This window comes from Lissotriton vulgaris, chromosome 1_1 (genome assembly GCF_964263255.1).
Source record: "Lissotriton vulgaris chromosome 1_1, aLisVul1.2, whole genome shotgun sequence".
Classification (NCBI taxonomy): domain Eukaryota; kingdom Metazoa; phylum Chordata; class Amphibia; order Caudata; family Salamandridae; genus Lissotriton; species Lissotriton vulgaris.
In genome coordinates this window covers 814,963,415-814,981,344 of record NC_141685.1, presented here as the reverse complement: position 1 = coordinate 814,981,344, position 17,930 = coordinate 814,963,415, and the positions used below count along the sequence as shown (strand labels likewise).

The window sequence follows — 17,930 nt, the reverse complement described above, 5'->3', positions numbered from 1 at the left end:
AAAAAGTTTCGAAGGCCAGGCAGTAACTGAAATTTCCTGTCTTGCCGCTCCATTTTAAGTTTGTACTTTCACTTACAGTATTTTGTAATTTTTATTTATTGCTCAAAGATTAGCATCCTCCCTCTTGCAACGGGAAGTACATAAATAAATAAAATTGAAGCTAAATGTGCATGCATGTGTATATGAAATCAAGCTGGGCCAATGTATGGTCACGGCCCGTATGTGTACATTAGTGAGTGTATGGACCAATGTATGGTCACAACACATTTGTCATCACGCCTTTTTCCTTTTTTTCTGATGCCGCACACAAGCAGTAGAAATTATTTTGTTCCCTCTTTTTACTGATGCTGAAAAGCATCAGCAAAAATAATTGACAAAAACAATATGTATGCTTAAGGCTTATGACGAACTATACACAGAGTTACCAACTGCACATTTCTTTTATGTCTCAAAATTGAGCAATACAAACTAATATCAATTAAGCTTGTAAGGTACACTTTATTCATACCTTTTTATTTCATTGTTTTTCAGTTGTTTTCATTTTCATCAATATCTAAGAAAAAACACTGTACACTTTGACACACAAATACAATACAAATCCACAGACATGCAATACAATTCCACAATACATATAAATACGATTTGCAATTTATAGTCGATTTTCATCAGCAAACATCAATTATGAGAGGTGTTGTTTAATGACACCAATGACAAAACTACGTCACGTTGCACTGAATATTCCATCAACAACAAACGAATGTGGAAAAAGAAATTCAGGAAGAAAAAGGTTTCAAAAGACCACAAATAGATTCATTGGTCTACTGGACATTCAAAGTCAATCTCTTTTAAATATGCCGACGCGTTTCAAACCCTATGACATCAGTTTTCGGGTTCTCATCAGGGCTCTGTCTTTTGTGTTTGTCTGTGAAATATACATAAAAAATAACTTCGTTTTAGTTCTCTATCCTTCCTAATAGTGTTCCCATTTATTTGTTTATTGGCGCTCAGGTTTATCTGTTCTCCAGCTTTTGCCGGTCCACAGGGTCACTTAGTATTTAATGATTCTTCTAACATGCTACCTACAATACAAGTGGGAAACATCATCACTCTTTGTAGGGGCGAGTAGCTCAGTACCCGAAATGTTCAAGCCATTCTTAGACATACCTGCACGTGTCATCGGTTTAATGTAGACACTTCTTGCTATTCGTTTGGGCTCGCACCTTGGTCGATATCAATTTATGGCCATACAATCCTGAAAGCCACAAAACATATTTTCAGTCTCTTTTCGTCATTATTTTCCTCTCGCACTCACGCTAGAGAAGGCATACCGGATTAATCTGTAAACGTGCACTCCACGCTCTTCATCTAGTTTTTAAACCAGATTAAGCAGCTTCCTCCACGAGGGGCCATTGTATTTTCAAATTCCTATGCGCAAACAGGGGGTTGTTTTAGAAAAACGGATCTAAGTTCCAAAGTATTTCTAACAAGTTCTTTAGTCAGTTCGTACACCTTACCTGTTCGTTCGGCAGACCGGGGACCTCTGATTCAGTCTCTGGGTACGGCGGCCATCTTTTAGTGTGTGTTTATAATGTCTCAGATTTGATGTCAAACGTGGCGGCCATCTTAGAATGTGATCCGCCGTGCATGATTAATACAGGGGGTTGCACTCGTGCCATCAGTGGGGGCAGTTTTGCGCTTATAATCTTGATATTTCAGACAGAGCATTGAGCCCAGTCAATGCGCTGTCAAACTTCAAAATTAGATACGCTTCCTTCTTTAATAGTGTTTTTTCTACATCAGCAGGACTTTGTTGTTGGTTGATTGTGAACAATACTGACCATCTAAAGTCATTTTCTCCATGTTGTTTGTCCATGAAATGTTCGACCATCGGTGCAGATAAGACTTTATTCTTAATGCGTGATCGATGCTGGGTTATTCGTGTGCTTACTTGCTGAATGGTTTTACCAATGTAGAGTTTTGGACACGGGCACCTAATTATGTACACGACATTGCGTGGTCGACAATTTGAGAACCCAACATGTTTCCATTTTACATTATTGTGTTGGAACTCTTTGCCCTCAATCATGCTCGCACAGGAAACACAATTTCCGCACTTATGGTGCCCTTCAATGGGTTTCATACCCCATTGTGACAATAAGTCACTTTTCATTTTGGGCAAGGCTATATCGGCTCGCACAACTTGTTGGCCGATATTCCTATTTTTCCTGTACGCCAAAAAAGAACGAGGAAAAGGGCATTCTAAGTTTTCTAGGAGATGCCAGTTACTTAAAACTATCTGTCTCAGCTTGTGGGTATCCGGGCCAAAAGTGGTCACACAGACCAATCGGTCCAGTCCTTCCTTTTCTTTTTTCTCCAACAAACACTCTAGGGGCGTATAACGCGCCCTCTTGTATGAGTGTTTGAGCAGTTTTTTTGGGTATCCTCTGTATTTCATTTCATCACAGAACCTCTGTGCGTGCTGTTCAAAATCCGCCACTTCCGTACAGTTTACCCTTATTCGGAGTAGTTGGCCATATGGCAAATTAGCCTTTAGATTCCTTGGGTGCGCGCTCCGGTGGTGCAAAATTGTATTTCTATCAGTCTTTTTCTTGAATAAGGAAGATTTTAAAAGCCCGTCTGTACATGTAATTTCAACGTCCAAAAATGTCATTTTAGCACAGCTAGATTCAATGGAGAATTTAATGTCTTGATGTTTCGCATTTAACCACGTGTGGAACTCCATCAATTCGGTGTGGCTCCCCTGCCACAGGAGCCACACGTCATCGATGTAACGGTACCACTGTTTTATGTGTCCTTTATATGGGTTATTGTTATCAACAAATCTTCTTTCGTACTCTGCCATATACAACACTGCCATCTCTGGGGCATAAGGGCATCCCATCGCGGTACCCTTTATTTGCATAAAGAACTGGTCATTGAATCTGAAGTAATTCCTTTTTAGGGCCACTTCCGCCAACTTCAGGATAAATGTCGTGGGGACCCTATGTGGTCTCTCTCGAGCTTCTAGGTAGAGCTCCATTACCTCTAATGGAAGAGGATGGACTCCCTGCAGGTCAATTCCTGCTTCATCGGTCCTTACTGGCCACGCTCACAGCACTATGGGGTGACCTGACCACTGAACTGCCCACGCACCTTACCATTCAGTATTTGCACATAATGGGACGAGATAGGCATTTGGCACGGTGATTCGGAGTTTCTCTGCGCCAGCATGCATCGGTCAAGTTAGACCCCCTCCGGCGCAGGTGGGATGGAGATCTAGGCAGGCAATTCTCAGACAAAGAATGGGGATAAGTGTTGGCTAGCCCGGTTAAGATTCCTAGGAACATGCGATTTAGATAGATCCAATTTTACATCACATACAGAGCGTACTACACGCCAGCCAAAATCAACAGATACTTTCATCATACTGATTCTGCCTGTCCCAGGTGCTCAGTCCTAGATGCAGACCTGGTGCACATATTGTGGAGCTGCACCAGCCTTAGTGCATACTGGAGGGGGTAGCAGAGACATTACATCACTGCACTGAGAGGGTAATCCCATTTGAAAGGCCTGCGTATTATTATATTGGTTATGTAGGACGAGCAACACCAAGGTTACTTCTAGATTCCTGGGCATACTAATAGCCAAACTGCTAATCACGAAGAGCTGGTAAGCACCTGCCACCCCACCCCCACTTACAAGCTTGGCGACATTCCACACTTGCGTGGGCCAGGGCAGCAGGCATAGCAATTAGCCGCAAAGAGACCCTCGGACTTAGGAAAATACCAATTGCCGCACATTAGGATGCAATACTTTTGGCACTACAGCAATATGATCCCCCACTATTCCAGCCTGCACTGACGCCTGCCCCGGACGAGTAACACTGATGCCCCAGAAAGGTATTCTGGTAGGGGGAATATGGTCAAATTGCAGGGAACAGGCGCAACAAGCAACAAACTCGCCAACATGCACTGGCAAATCGAGGTGCTCCAGCTCCACTCCGAGCTCCACTTAGAGTTCCACTCCCTCTACTCCCCCTTTATTACCACAACCATTCATTCATTTCAAATCTTTATTTCGGCATTGCGCCATAAAAGAACAGTTTAAACATTACGTTTCATTAAAAGTTACATGTCAATAACATAAGCACAATCACTTAAAAAAAAAAAAAAAATGGAATACATTCTATTTAACTGTGCAACAAAAGTTGAATAATCATGGAGCATGACAATAAAAACATATGAGACGGGAGGACACCTCAGTAATTCTGTAAGCAAATTCAATTGTCTAAAGCAGTTAGTGCTACTATAAACAAATCAATTCCATAGATAGGACAATGTGAATGGAGATTAGGAATTAAATTCACAACTGAAGGCCCATTTTTTTCCTACGGTAGCAAATGGCAAGTAAAAATCTACTCACACTAAATATGATCTGTTGTGAAGTATTAGTGGTCAAAATTCTCAGAGCCTGACCACAAGACCTCAAACCTAATAAAAGACATATCGGTTTGATCCATCTTTTCCTCTCATGGGCATAGATAGGACAAAAAAAGAGAATGTGCTGCACATTCTCAATTTGATTATGTTCACAAAGTGAACAAACTTTGTCCAATTCCTCGGCCAATGGGTCACGGTTCCTTGCCCAACATGACAAAGTTGCTTTCAATCGAAGATTTCCATATCTGAACTTTAGAAAAAGTGTCTTGGCAAGTGGAGGCTCTATCTCGTCCATAAAGGACTCATAAAGGGGTTCACCCTTAAAACTTAAAAATTTTGATACTAATGAACCGCTAGTACTGAGGTTTACAGCCATATTTGCTACATAGGACCAAAAAGCTTTTTTCAGGACTACTTTGGGATTTGGTGGAAGCTGCTCAGGATGCTCCCAAAAGTGTTTCAGGCCTATAAAATTTAGCCAAGTCCTAACGTGTGTTAGCCAAAGTATTTTTTTGTTACTATCCAACCCCATGATCTCCATCAGCCCTTCTCTGTATACCTGAAGCTCAGGAACGTGCCACAATCTTACCCACAGCATAAGTGGTCTGATAAGAACATGATGGTCAGTTCTTTTAAAGTCGAGGTCCAATTGCAGGGGTACTAATGGGGTCCCTCTCGGAGCCCTAACCAAGCTACTCATAAAGTTGTTATCATGAATGCTAAAAGTCTCCTTGGAGCCTGGCCCCCACAGTTCAGCGCCATATAACACTGAAGATTGAACCTTGAATTTAAAAAGTTCCATAATGGGACGTACCGCTTTGCTGGTACTTAAGCTTTGCTCTCTAAGGATTGGTTTAACGTTCTGGGCAAATAACAATTTGCTTTTTTCCATTTGAGCTTTCCAGGTAAAGTTACAATCAAGCGTCACCCCTAAATATGAAAAGTGAGGCACTGATTCCAACTTTATCCCTTTCAAGGATAGACAACCCTTGTCTGGTTTGGTTGGATTAAGGGCCATGTATTTCGTTTTTTTTACATTTATCTCTAGCCCCTTTTGACAACAATAATCGTTAAAAGTATTCAATAAAATCTGCAAGCCATTTTTAGTTTGGGATATCAGAATAGTATCGTCAGCAAACAATAGAGATGCTACCCTTTCGCCATTCAATTTAGGTGCATCATTTTTACATTTGTCTAAGTAAGAGGGAATATCATTCACGAAGATAGAAAATAACGTGGGGGCCAGAACGCATCCCTGGCGAACTCCACGTTCGATTGGAATTTTCCGTGAAAGTTCGCCGTTTTGTCCCCATCTAATTCTCGCGAAGTTCCCATCATGTAATTTTATAATTTGAGCTACTATATTGTTTGGCATGCCCGCTGCACTCAGCGTCTTCCACAGAAGATCACGTGGCACCAAGTCGAAAGCTGCCCTTAAATCAACAAAGGCAACATACAAGTGGGCCTTCTTTATCATTACGTACTTCCAGTAGAGGCAGCAGAATCTAAAGCACTGATCTATTGTGCTGACTTTAGTTCTGAACCCGGCTTGAAATTTAGTTAAAAATGAATTTTCGTCCAACCAATTACTCACTCGTAATAAAATATGGCGTGAGTAAATTTTCTGAAGGATGTCCATTAAGCTTATTGGACGATAATTACAGGGGTCCTTCCTATCTCCTTTTTTAAAAATTAAAACAATTTCAGCTCCTTTCCAACTTTCGGGAAATTCTAAACTTTGGGATAGTTTGTTGCATAGGTAGTTGATATATGGTGCCCATATTTTCAAGTCGTGCTTGTAAAGATCCCCAGGGATTTTATCCAAGCCTGGGGCTTTCCCATTTTTTACTTGGCTAATAGCCAACTCTGTTTCCCCCAAGGTAAAGACCAGCGGGTCCACTGGAAGTTCATGACTAACTACAGTAGATGCTGTATGGGGATCATCATATTTCGTATATAAATTGGTAAAGTGGGTTACCCAGGTTTGCTCGTCTAGGAATGTGTCTCTGATCACCCTTCCCACCTTGTTCCCATTTGCTATCAGCTTCCAGAATAATACAGTATCTCGCGATCTTGCAGCTGACAGTAATTCCGCCCACTTTGCTTCCTCCCACGCAATTTTTGAAGTCCTTTGGATAGTTTTGTAGTTGCTTCTAGCTATCTTAACATCCAGTTGCGATTTGGATTTAATAGCGATTAGCATTTCCCTCTTTGACTCTCTACACAGTCTGTCATACCAGGGCTTACTGTGAGACAAATTCTGAGTCTTCTGCTGGGGTTTTTTGGGCATTTTAGTTACCAATAATTTTAATTTTTTGAAAAACTCCAAATGTATGGACTGAAAGGAAGTTCTTGCTTCCTCCTCAGGAGTTAAGCTTAGATATGCAGCAAAGGTACCTGCAAAAAGTGAGTAAATTTCACTCAAAATATCACCATGATCCAAAATAAATGGCCATTTTAGCGATCTCCTGTTGTTACTGATGTGAATATCAATACCATCCCTAACACCCCCCTCAAAGCAGGTAGGAGAGGAGGGGTCGCTAAAAAGTACAGCGTTTAGTGACAAGTTTAGTGGAAAGTGGTCACTTTCAGCCCTCTCCATTACTTCAAGATCTATGAGATACGACCAAAGAGGGATAGAAACTATTACAAAGTCCAAGATGCTTCTGTATGTATTCCTCCTAAAGGTTGGTTTACTTGGGGTGTCGGACGGTAACCGGCCATTACAGGCCCTAAGGTGATGCTCTGTACATAATTTGATCAGTTGCAGAGCCAGGATGGAACATTTCACGGATTTGTTACTCCCGAGGAGGGGGATTTTGTTTGCCTGATCTTCCTCCTCAAAAATCTCACTTATGCCCGACACTGGTTCGTAGTCACAATTTAGATCCCCAGCCAAGATGATAAGATCCTCCCCAGGATTCAACCCCCTCAAAAAGTAATCCAGTTTAGAAACAATAAGGGATTCCTTTGATGACGGTGTTGGCCTATTATAAATGTTTATTAGGACTAATTTCTTCCCATTGGAGGTAGTTATTTTTAATGCTAGGATATCTACCGAATTTGTGTCTATCACCTCTATGTCAACCCTGAGATTGATCCTTGCCCAGATCAGAAGACCCCCGGACGGCCTACCACTCTTGGATGGGACTGCTCCAATACCAAAAGTCTTGTAGCCCACCCTGTGAGGAATATCGATTGCCCAGGTCTCCTGGAGTAGACAAAAATCAAAGGATTCCACAAAGGCAGCCCAGTCTTGATCCCTCAATTTGCTGGCAACCCCAGCTACATTCCAACTAACAAGCTTGACCGAAATCCCCATTGCAGAAGACATGATGGTGTTAACCCTTGACATCTCATCACCAGTATATGCTACTTGTTCAGTTCCCGGAGATATTTCCTCAAGAGGTAAGTGTCTTATGGTAGGGATTAGTCCTACCTGTTCTTCAGGAATATTATCATGACATGTAACATTCATACCCAAAGGTCGAAATACAACAGTTGGCAATAGATTACGCTCTGTTCCAACCCTCATCTCAGTATGGTTCCTTGAGTCCCCTCCCTCGACCCCCCCGCCCAACAACCTTCAATCACAACCATCAAGGCCACTGAAGACGTCAAAACGATTGGACGTCTCAAGAGGCGTGAAAGGTTTCAGATGGTCCATCCTTCTATCCTGAAAACTGTGAAAGTTATGGTGACTAGTTGGGACGGAATGCCATCCCAGGGGGTCTTGAACCGTTGCAGGGCAAGGGGCACCAGGCATGTTTCTCATACCCTGGTAAATCAGGGGGTACTGAGAGCAATAACCGTTCCCAACATTCTGTACAATTGGACAATTAAGTGGCTGAGTTTGAATTGACCCCTGTGAGAGGGGAAAATGAGATGGAACAACCACTGACCTAGGGTAAAAATACGTTAGAGGTCTTGGGATTATAGTACTATTAGAACTCCCCGTCTGCCAGTTCAATATGTAGTGGACAGCGTTTGGGTCCCTAAAATTGACAACCACTACATCACCCTCAATATCTTTGGTTCTTCCCCCCAACCATTCGAGGCGTCGAACATGAACTATGTCCCTGTTAACATAATTTGCAATAGGCCTATGTGCTCTCAACCAGTGCGTTATCTTATTTTTTAGTTGAAAAAAACCCTCCCTCTTATTTTGTTCAAGGGCCGGCACACCTGTTAGGACTACCACATAGGGTACTGCCTCTGGTGGAAGTTCAGGCAGTGGAACCCTTTTGGGTTTCCCCCAGGTGCGTCTGGTTTCCCTCGCTTCCCTTGTTAGGTCTGTTAAAGCTAGATTGGTTATATTACCAGAATTTTTAGATGTATTAACACTGGTCTTGCTAACAACAGACCCCAGCATTGAATCACCAGTTGCCTCTTGGGATGGCCTAGAATTAACATGGTGGTGAGCAATAGCTGATGCTGGGTTCTCCGAAGATTTTGGTACGGGTAGAGTTGAGGGAGGTGTAAGAACAACATGAGCAGCAATAGGGGGAGGAGGTAGCATAACAGATGACGAAACTTGAGATACACCCTTAGATGCTTGATTATTTGCATAATTAACATCAGCATGGCCTACAAGATCTATTTTAGGCAGTGCAATCTCAATTTTTGACAGCCTACACTCCACCTCCGTTAGCCTCTCCAAGATAGATACAGAATATGATCTAATTAAGTTCTCGATATCCTGAAGGGACACGGGGCACCTGTTCTCAGTATGGACAATGACTGTCTCACTTGGCTCCCTATTGACCTCTTTATCTATAGGGGTATTAGATATGACTGGTGATGCAATAATACTGACCAACCCCTCAGAATCAGATTGAACAACACAGGGATTCTTAACAACAATAGGCAAATTTTTCCCAAAGTCACGGCAGCTCAGTTTGGGTTGCAATGGATCCCTCCTTTTCCGTCGCTTTTTGTTCGGCGGGGGGCCATAGATTTTCCCCGTAGTTGGTAATTTTTTTGCCTTAGCACGGGCTGCATGCTGTTGTAATAAGGCGTCTCCCTTTAGAGATGACAAGCCACTTCCAATGGATGATGACGACAAGTCGATCAAATCAACTCGAGATACGGTTTCAGATGGAAGAGCAACCGTATTTGCCTCCGGGAGCGAGCTGTCTAATGGAGGAGTCGATTCGTTTGTTAATGCCCCAGCAGTATTATCAGAGGGTCCAATCGCGGGGGATATTAATGGTAAAGCTGATCCATTCTTCATGCTTTCCACTGAACGGCGACGGTCTGCCCGCCTCTCCGCTAGCACAATCTCCCTGGTGATATCAGGCGATGGTTTGGAAAAATAACTATCCAAAGTCCCATTAACTAGCACACCCTGTTTATCCTGCACATGCAGCTCAACATTAACAGTTGCCATGGCTAGTTTAAGGGGTCGTTTGGTGAGGCAGATGACGATGGTTGGAATTATAGTATAATGAACACAATCAGTACCTGAAAGCAAGAGGGTATATCCAGTCCGGTCTCCTCGTGTCTCGGAGGGTCTCAGAGGGTCCGCCCTTAGTCCGGGCTTCGTCCCGGGATTAGTCCCGCACACGCGTTCCGCTCACGCGTCCCCGTGGCAGTTTTTATAGCAAAGGGAGGTGGTGAAAGGGAGGAGTCCCGGGAAGAGGCGGCAGGTGTGCTGGATGTTGGACGCACAGCCTGTCGGACCTCGCAGTCCCGTCTCCCTTTGGCCCGCACTTTCACACGGTACAGCGTCTCTTCACTCCGGCACGTCCCCGGGTTGCAGGCAAGGGCTCCTAAGAAACAACAGCAGCAAGGACTCCTCTGCGAGCGGCACCCGCGAAGCGGGGGCCGCGAGGAGTAATAAAGGGCGGTGATAGAAGGGAGGAGTCCCGGGAAGAGGCGGCAGGTGTGCTGGATGTTGGACGCACAGCCTGTCGGACCTCGCAGTCCCGTCTCCCTTTGGCCCGCACTTTCACACGGTACAGCGTCTCTTCACTCCGGCACGTCCCCGGGTTGCAGGCAAGGGCTCCTAAGAAACAACAGCAGCAAGGACTCCTCTGCGAGCGGCACCCGCGAAGCGGGGGCCGCGAGGAGTAATAAAGGGCGGTGATAGAAGGGAGGAGTCCCGGGAAGAGGCGGCAGGTGTGCTGGATGTTGGACGCACAGCCTGTCGGACCTCGCAGTCCCGTCTCCCTTTGGCCCGCACTTTCACACGGTACAGCGTCTCTTCACTCCGGCACGTCCCCGGGTTGCAGGCAAGGGCTCCTAAGAAACAACAGCAGCAAGGACTCCTCTGCGAGCGGCACCCGCGAAGCGGGGGCCGCGAGGAGTAATAAAGGGCGGTGATAGAAGGGAGGAGTCCCGGGAAGAGGCGGCAGGTGTGCTGGATGTTGGACGCACAGCCTGTCGGACCTCGCAGTCCCGTCTCCCTTTGGCCCGCACTTTCACACGGTACAGCGTCTCTTCACTCCGGCACGTCCCCGGGTTGCAGGCAAGGGCTCCTAAGAAACAACAGCAGCAAGGACTCCTCTGCGAGCGGCACCCGCGAAGCGGGGGCCGCGAGGAGTAATAAAGGGCGGTGATAGAAGGGAGGAGTCCCGGGAAGAGGCGGCAGGTGTGCTGGATGTTGGACGCACAGCCTGTCGGACCTCGCAGTCCCGTCTCCCTTTGGCCCGCACTTTCACACGGTACAGCGTCTCTTCACTCCGGCACGTCCCCGGGTTGCAGGCAAGGGCTCCTAAGAAACAACAGCAGCAAGGACTCCTCCACATATTACACTGGTTATACAAGCAGCTTCGGGCTCCTGGTGTTGTCCTCTGGAAATGATATTCATGTATATTACCCATGAAGAATGGGCACTATAAAGAAACCCCACTTTATCATGATTTACTTGGATCTATTGTATCTATATGAATATGATCTATGAGATTGACATGCTATTCTTGCCCGAATGTGTCTAACAGGTATTGCCTGAGAACTATGCATGTAATATATGTAAGGCCATGTCAGTCGTTACTGTTGTAATAAAACAAAATCAATAAAAGATTTTTTTTAAATGCAAACCTTATTCCCTTTTCTAACCCTCCCCAACCCTTCTCAATCCAAATAACTGATGTTAACATATCCACTACTCAAATTAATTTCATGTTTCACCATACTAATTCAACACTAATTCTTATGGGTTCGAGTAGCGTTATACTTGCCAAAAAAGCGCTTCAAAAACCCCATCAGGGGTAGCAAGTTCTATATAAATACAAACCTCTTTCGCTCTTCTATCCCGCCACCTACCCTTCTCTATCCAAATAACTGAATAACATATCCACCACTCAAATTACTTCATATTTCACTATACTAATTTTCAACTCTAATCCTTTATGGGTTCCGGAGTGGCATGCTGCTCGCCAGAAAAGCACTTCAACACCCATTAGGAGTAACAGGTGCTATATGAATGCAAACTTTTCTTCCCCTTCTATCCCTCCACTATCCTTCTCACTCCAAATAACTAACTAATATCCACCACTCAAATTACTTTCATATTTCACCATACTAATTCACCACTAATCCTTTAAGGGTTTCCGGAGCAGGGTGCTTCAACACCCCATCAGGGGTAACAAGCGCTATATAAATACAAACCTTTTTTACTCTTCTATCCTTCTGCTATCCATCCAAATCCAAATAACTGACCAACCTAGCCACCACTTAAAATGTGCTTGCATGTTTCACTATACCAATTCAACGCTTATCCTCTATGGATCCCGGAGTAGCGTGCTACTTGCTGAAGAAGCGCTTTGACGCCTCGTCAGGGGTAGTAAGCGCTATACATATGCAATTACAATATAATACATTACTATACTTAGAAAGATCCATACATAAAGCCCGGAAGAAGTCCGTAGTGACGAAACACTTTGACTACATTTGAAGTTAAGAAGAAAAAAACATTTTTATAAAAGAGAATAAAAGAAAAAGAATATAAATAAAGAAGTCTTTGTCAAACAATGTAATCAGGCTGTGAATCACATACAATGTGTGTACCGAAACACATATCCTGCGTTGAATTGTTATGAACAAAGTTTGTTACATGTCATTTGAATTGTAGTGCTGAGCCATTTGAATCTGTAAATATTCAAGGATTTTTTTTCCTGATTGGAAGTTAAAAGGGGCTGATTTTCTGGTTCCTTGCACCACTTTGAGCTATTACCAATCCATCCCACAAAGGTGTTAGGTGCGATAGTATATTGCCTCGGCCTCTTTTGTTTAAAAGTCCTCACTTTCGATGTGTTTGCTGCCCTCGCTTTCACCAGTTATGTAAGAAAAGTGAGGGCGCACGGGATAGGGAAGAAAAAAGAGACAGGAGAATAATAAAAGGGAGTCAGAGAAGAGCAGCTGGTGAGTTGCAGGAGAGACGTGAGATGTGTAAAATATAAACCAACAGAGGTAGGCGTGGCGGAGAAGGGAGGCTGAAGGAGTAGTGTCGAAGAGATGAGAGGTGGAAACAAGAGACACCAAACCAGGTCGCGAGATTGCCTGGTGAGTGGTGGTTGTAACGTGAGTGGTGGTTGTAACATGAGAGGCAGAAGGTGAGAAGGCTCGTAGGAGTGCAGGCATAGTATCAGTCACACACTGAGCGAAGATGATGCAAAGGAGAGGGAGGGCTGGTAGAGTGCATACTCACGCTTTGTATCAGAGACGCAGGGGGTGGGAGACCAAACCAGCATCCTACTGAGAAAGGACTGAGGAAGTGTGTACATTTTCTGTATTTGAGCAGCCTCCTCAGATGCATGCATCTGAAGTCACTTTAGCCACAACAAATTGAATATTCCCACATATTTCAATGATTTTATAGTTCAAAGTTGTTGACAAGAAAACAAGACTTTACATTTCCAAGCTGAAGGGGAAAAGAACTGGACGAAAGGGAGCAGATTGAGATGGTCTGTAAGTAAGGTCTTCAAGTGACAGATGCATACGTTTGCAGTTTAAGACAATGGTAGAAGTGCATACAGAGATATATATATATATATTTGGATTGTTTTATATAGAGCGGACTAAACCCGTAGGTATCAGTGCACTTTACGTGACCATCAGTTGCATTACAGAGGGACACATTTTTTTTGTTGCTTTGCACTTGGAGATTAAGTGATTTGCTCAGAATCACAGGATGTTGAGCGTCCCTGCCGAAACTTGTACCAAATTCCCCAACTTTGAGGTGGACCACTCTAGCCGTTAGATTCAGATGACTTACTTGCAGTGAGTGCCAAGATCCTTACTGGGGGTTCTAAAACTACATCAGATCTCCTGCCTTTAATTTTAACATTCAGTCATAAACTCTATTGGGATGTGACCCGAAGAGTGAGTGTGACTGTGTGAAGCACCAGCCTCTAATCTTAATGATTGAACAGTGAGTGCGCTTAGCACCATCAATTAATATCCAGTGCTTGATAAGAGGTTACTGTGAGTTGCAACTCTTGTTGCAAAGGCTCAATGAATCTCTACTGGGCCCAGTTAAAATGTATGCATCTATAATTAGAAAGCATCAGAGTAGTGTACAAATGACAATGCAGTATAAAGCACGATCTAAAAAACAAATTAATTGGGGTTAAGTGTCTCAATTTATTTCAATAGTGTGAATGCTCCTAATGTTAAAAATACATTACAGACAGGTGCACATTCCTATTGCCACAATGGAGAAAATGTCCTGTCACATAACATTTCCATGTAATGAGAAGAGTTGCCTCTACCTTGGGATGGCGCTGTATCCAGTCTCTACGACTCTCTGGCACTCTGCCTTCCTGGGCGGTCACCTGCTTGCTATGCCTTTGGGCTTGCTTCTGAACTTTACTCTTCTGTTTATCTTGCCGAATTGTGTTTTCTGTTTCCTCCTTTACGTTGCTTCCCCCTTTTCCCTCCTGAACGCAGCTCCCCTGTGTAACTTTCTGCATGCTGCCACCTTGATTTGTCTCCTGCATAACTTCCTGCACCTTTTCTTCATGTGCCACATGATGCAGGCTGCTCGCCTGTGTCGCGTCTTGCATGATGCACTCTTGAGCTGCCTCCTGCATGTTAACTCCCTCTGATACTTCCTGCGTGCCGTCTCCCGGGGTTACCTCCTCCATGCTGCCTTTATGAGGTACCCCTGGCATGGCATTTCCCTGGGCTTCCTCATTCGTGTTGTCGGCTTCATCTGCTTCCTGCCTAGTTCTATCCTGGGATGCCGCCAGCAAGGTGACATCTCCATGTGTGACAGAAGTCCCCGGGAGCTCTATTTTCTCACTCATGTTGTTAGACACGCAAATTTGGCACTTGTCCTTTTTCTATCTCCGTGGCTCGGAAAGCTTCACCAGCACACACTGTAATGGGCAGGCAAATGATACTGTTTAAAAGGCGGCCATTTTGGAAAGGTATTATTTTGCGTTCACAAATACTAACATTATGTGAGAACAACAATCAAAATCCTTAAATACATTTATACAGTATTAAAGTTTTTCTATTTTTTGACTTTTAGCAAAAATTTCTCGTGATTTTTTCCTATAATGAGTTTTTTTGTTAGTTTTCAGTCGCTTGAAAGTCATACCAACGCGCAGTCATCCATGCCATTTAAAACAAACGAGGAAGATGTTGAAAAAAAAATGAGAGGGGGGGGGGTTATTTTGTCCATTGATTTCCATTTAAGTGGACGAGATTTTATGCAGGAAATTGCTAAAATAAAGATTTTTATTTTTTTTAGAACAAATTTTATTGACAGATTGCACATAAGACGCGACACCCCGTTCTCCGGAGAGGCCGCAAGCAGGTAAGCATTTGTCATAGAAAAACAATCCATACAACAATTTAAAGAGAACAGTACCCCAACCCCGTCAACTTCCCCACCCGGATCTCACCCTAACCCCCTGCACAATGTTCACATGATCCTAAAGGAAAAAAGGTAAATACAAGATACTGAATGTACATTCCCCCTCACCCAGGATCTAAGCGTAACCTGTATCGTATTCATGTAGCACTGGCGGCTCCAGCCACAGCCCCCTATAGTCTGCCTATCTCTTCCAAATTTTATAGTTTTTCCTAGGGCAGCCCCGGGCCTCAAACACAGGACGCTCCAACCCCATGCAGTAATGCAAGCCCTTTTTCCACACTCCCACCGGCGGGGCCCTGGGGTCCTTCCAGGCCCGAGCCACATCTCTCTTGGCTACGATGAGGCCTAGAAGCAGCAGATGCCGTTTATAAATATTACCGCCCACTTGTTCCAGTACATGAAGAAGACCCAGCTTAGGGGTACGGGGTAGCTCCCATCCCAACACTTCAGACAGACAATCCCACACACCCGTCCAGAACCTTTCCAGAGCTCCACACGACCACACCGTGTGCAGAAATGTGCCACTCGCCCGACCACACCTCAAGCAATCTGGGGACGCAATGAAGCCAGCATGCCAAAAAAATAAAGACCTTTTGCACTTAAAAAATCGTGAGTCTTCTTCGTGAATCATATGTGCATGGTCTGAAGAGCTGGAATATGACAGGAATTGGGATGCCACCTTTCCTAGGCAAAAATAGGGGCAGTCTGTTCACGTTTTAAGATGCTTCAAAGCCCCAGATAGAACTTTATTTGAAATGTCTGTATTCTATGTCAGGACCGGATTATGCTTCTCTATTTCTTTACTGAAATACTCAGCAGCCAATCAAAAACTTAGTAGCAAAACTACAATACCCATGAACACTGTATGGGTCACATGCACAACCATAAAGTCTCTGGCTATAAAAGGTCCATCCACCGGAACAGTGTCCTCTTTCTTTGCTGCTCCGCAGCCAGTTAAGTGCTCTTATCATTGTCTACTATTTTAATGATTGTTAATGATTGCTATGGTGTTAATGATTATAAAGATATTGATATATAATCGTCGGGTTGCGCTAGCAACTGTACATTCAAGATAATTGCTTGTTTTGATGCTGCTTTGTGTTGCGCATAATTTGAGCTTACTGCTAGCTTTTGTCGACATGCCCATGTATTGCCGCCCGACGCTGTGTACCGATTGGCGCCCGCATTTGATGCCCAGTTCAGTCTGGTGTACGGCGCACTTCCTTGAGCGTTTTCACAGCCGATCAGGTGCCGTTGAGTGGAGCGGGAGATGCAGGGGAGCGAGAATGCGCGTCTCTATTGACGCACAGTCCTCTCTTTATGTCCAGTGAGGAGCCGGTTCCGCGCATGCGTGGCAGCCATATTGCCCTGAATCTAATACTAGGGCTTAAGTGAACGCCGGAGCAGCGTTTTGGTGCTCCTGACCCCGATTTCTATAGCGTTTTCTTGCTAGAATAAGCTTGTTGTGCTCCCCAGACGCCCTGCACTTACATCACAGTGTTGGGGCTGTATAATATTGCATAGACTCTGCCTAGAGTGGCTTTTGGGCAAGTTTCCTCCCTCCACATCTTACATTCATTGCTTACATCCTTTTAGGAGTGCATTAAGCTTGCCTGGGGTTCTTGCCACTCCCCCTGACTTCTATAACTATATATCTGTGCCATGTGAGTTTCTCCCCGAGCAGTGTGTCGATATAGTACTATTATGAAGAGGACTATTACTACGAAGAAAAACCCTCAAGGTCTATGGAGCAAGACCTCGTTGAGGCACTGGATGCAGGAGTCCAACATTCTGTAAACAGAGCATTGGTGAAGCCATAGAACCCCTCAAACGTCATTTGTGCTCGTATGCAAAGCAACAAGGCTGGCTCCCCACCTCCGGCAATCGCCTTAGGTCGGGGGGAAAGGGGGTCAAGAATCTGCACGCTGCGGATTTCACCAGACTTGCGAAGTCTATGGAAGAGCAGGAGTACTCCGCCCCCTCCACTAAGGCGAATATTACAGAAACCACACAGGAGGATGACCAAGATACCCCTCCGACCCCTCCACCGATCAGGAGGAAGCCCCTAGACCTGCCAAAAAAGCAAGGACGGAGAGACATACGACGGAGTCTTCGGCTCCTAAGGTACTAAATTATGAACCCACCGAAATTATTCACCCCAATTCCTCTGCCTGGCTACCAGCCCAGGAGGTGGCTGATTATGTCCAGTCTCATCAACGCCAATCCTTTGACAAGGATGTATGGTCCCGACTTTGGTCGGAATGCCCTAGACCGATTTAGCTGGCAAGGTGGTTGAAACTCTCGAGGTTGACCCCTCCATGCTTACCTATCTCAAGAAGTATTCGAAGGTTCCCAAGAAAGGTCTTGATAGATCTTGGCGGACATGTCAGGATAAATTGTTGGACATGACCGACCCTCTGACGAAGATCCTTGAGTTAGGATTCAGGGCCAAGGAGTCTAGGCTGGGGATTGACCCAGAAGAACTCATCGGCTGGGCCCAGAGGGCTGTGTGCCAGCTGGGAAATGCCAACTGTGCACTGTCTTCAGAGCATCGATGCTCTATTTTGTTAAAGTTGGACCCCAAATTGGCAGAACTCACATCATCTGAATCTGACCCACTGGCCCAGGGCTTGCTTTTCGGACAGCCGTTCCTCAAGGAATTGACC

General features: G+C 44.6%; 1 protein-coding gene across 1 annotated transcript in view; it reads right to left on the bottom strand.

Annotated features, from left to right (window-relative positions):
* Positions 1–14,761, bottom strand: part of TSEN15 (tRNA splicing endonuclease subunit 15) — a 132,191-nt gene extending 117,430 nt beyond the window's left edge. The window contains exon 1 of the mRNA XM_086957042.1: positions 14,153–14,761. Within this exon, the coding sequence (XP_086813168.1) occupies positions 14,153–14,689 (537 nt within the window). The 5' untranslated portion in view covers positions 14,690–14,761. The remainder of the gene's footprint in view (positions 1–14,152) is intronic.
* Positions 14,762–17,930: the final 3,169 nt, after the last annotated feature.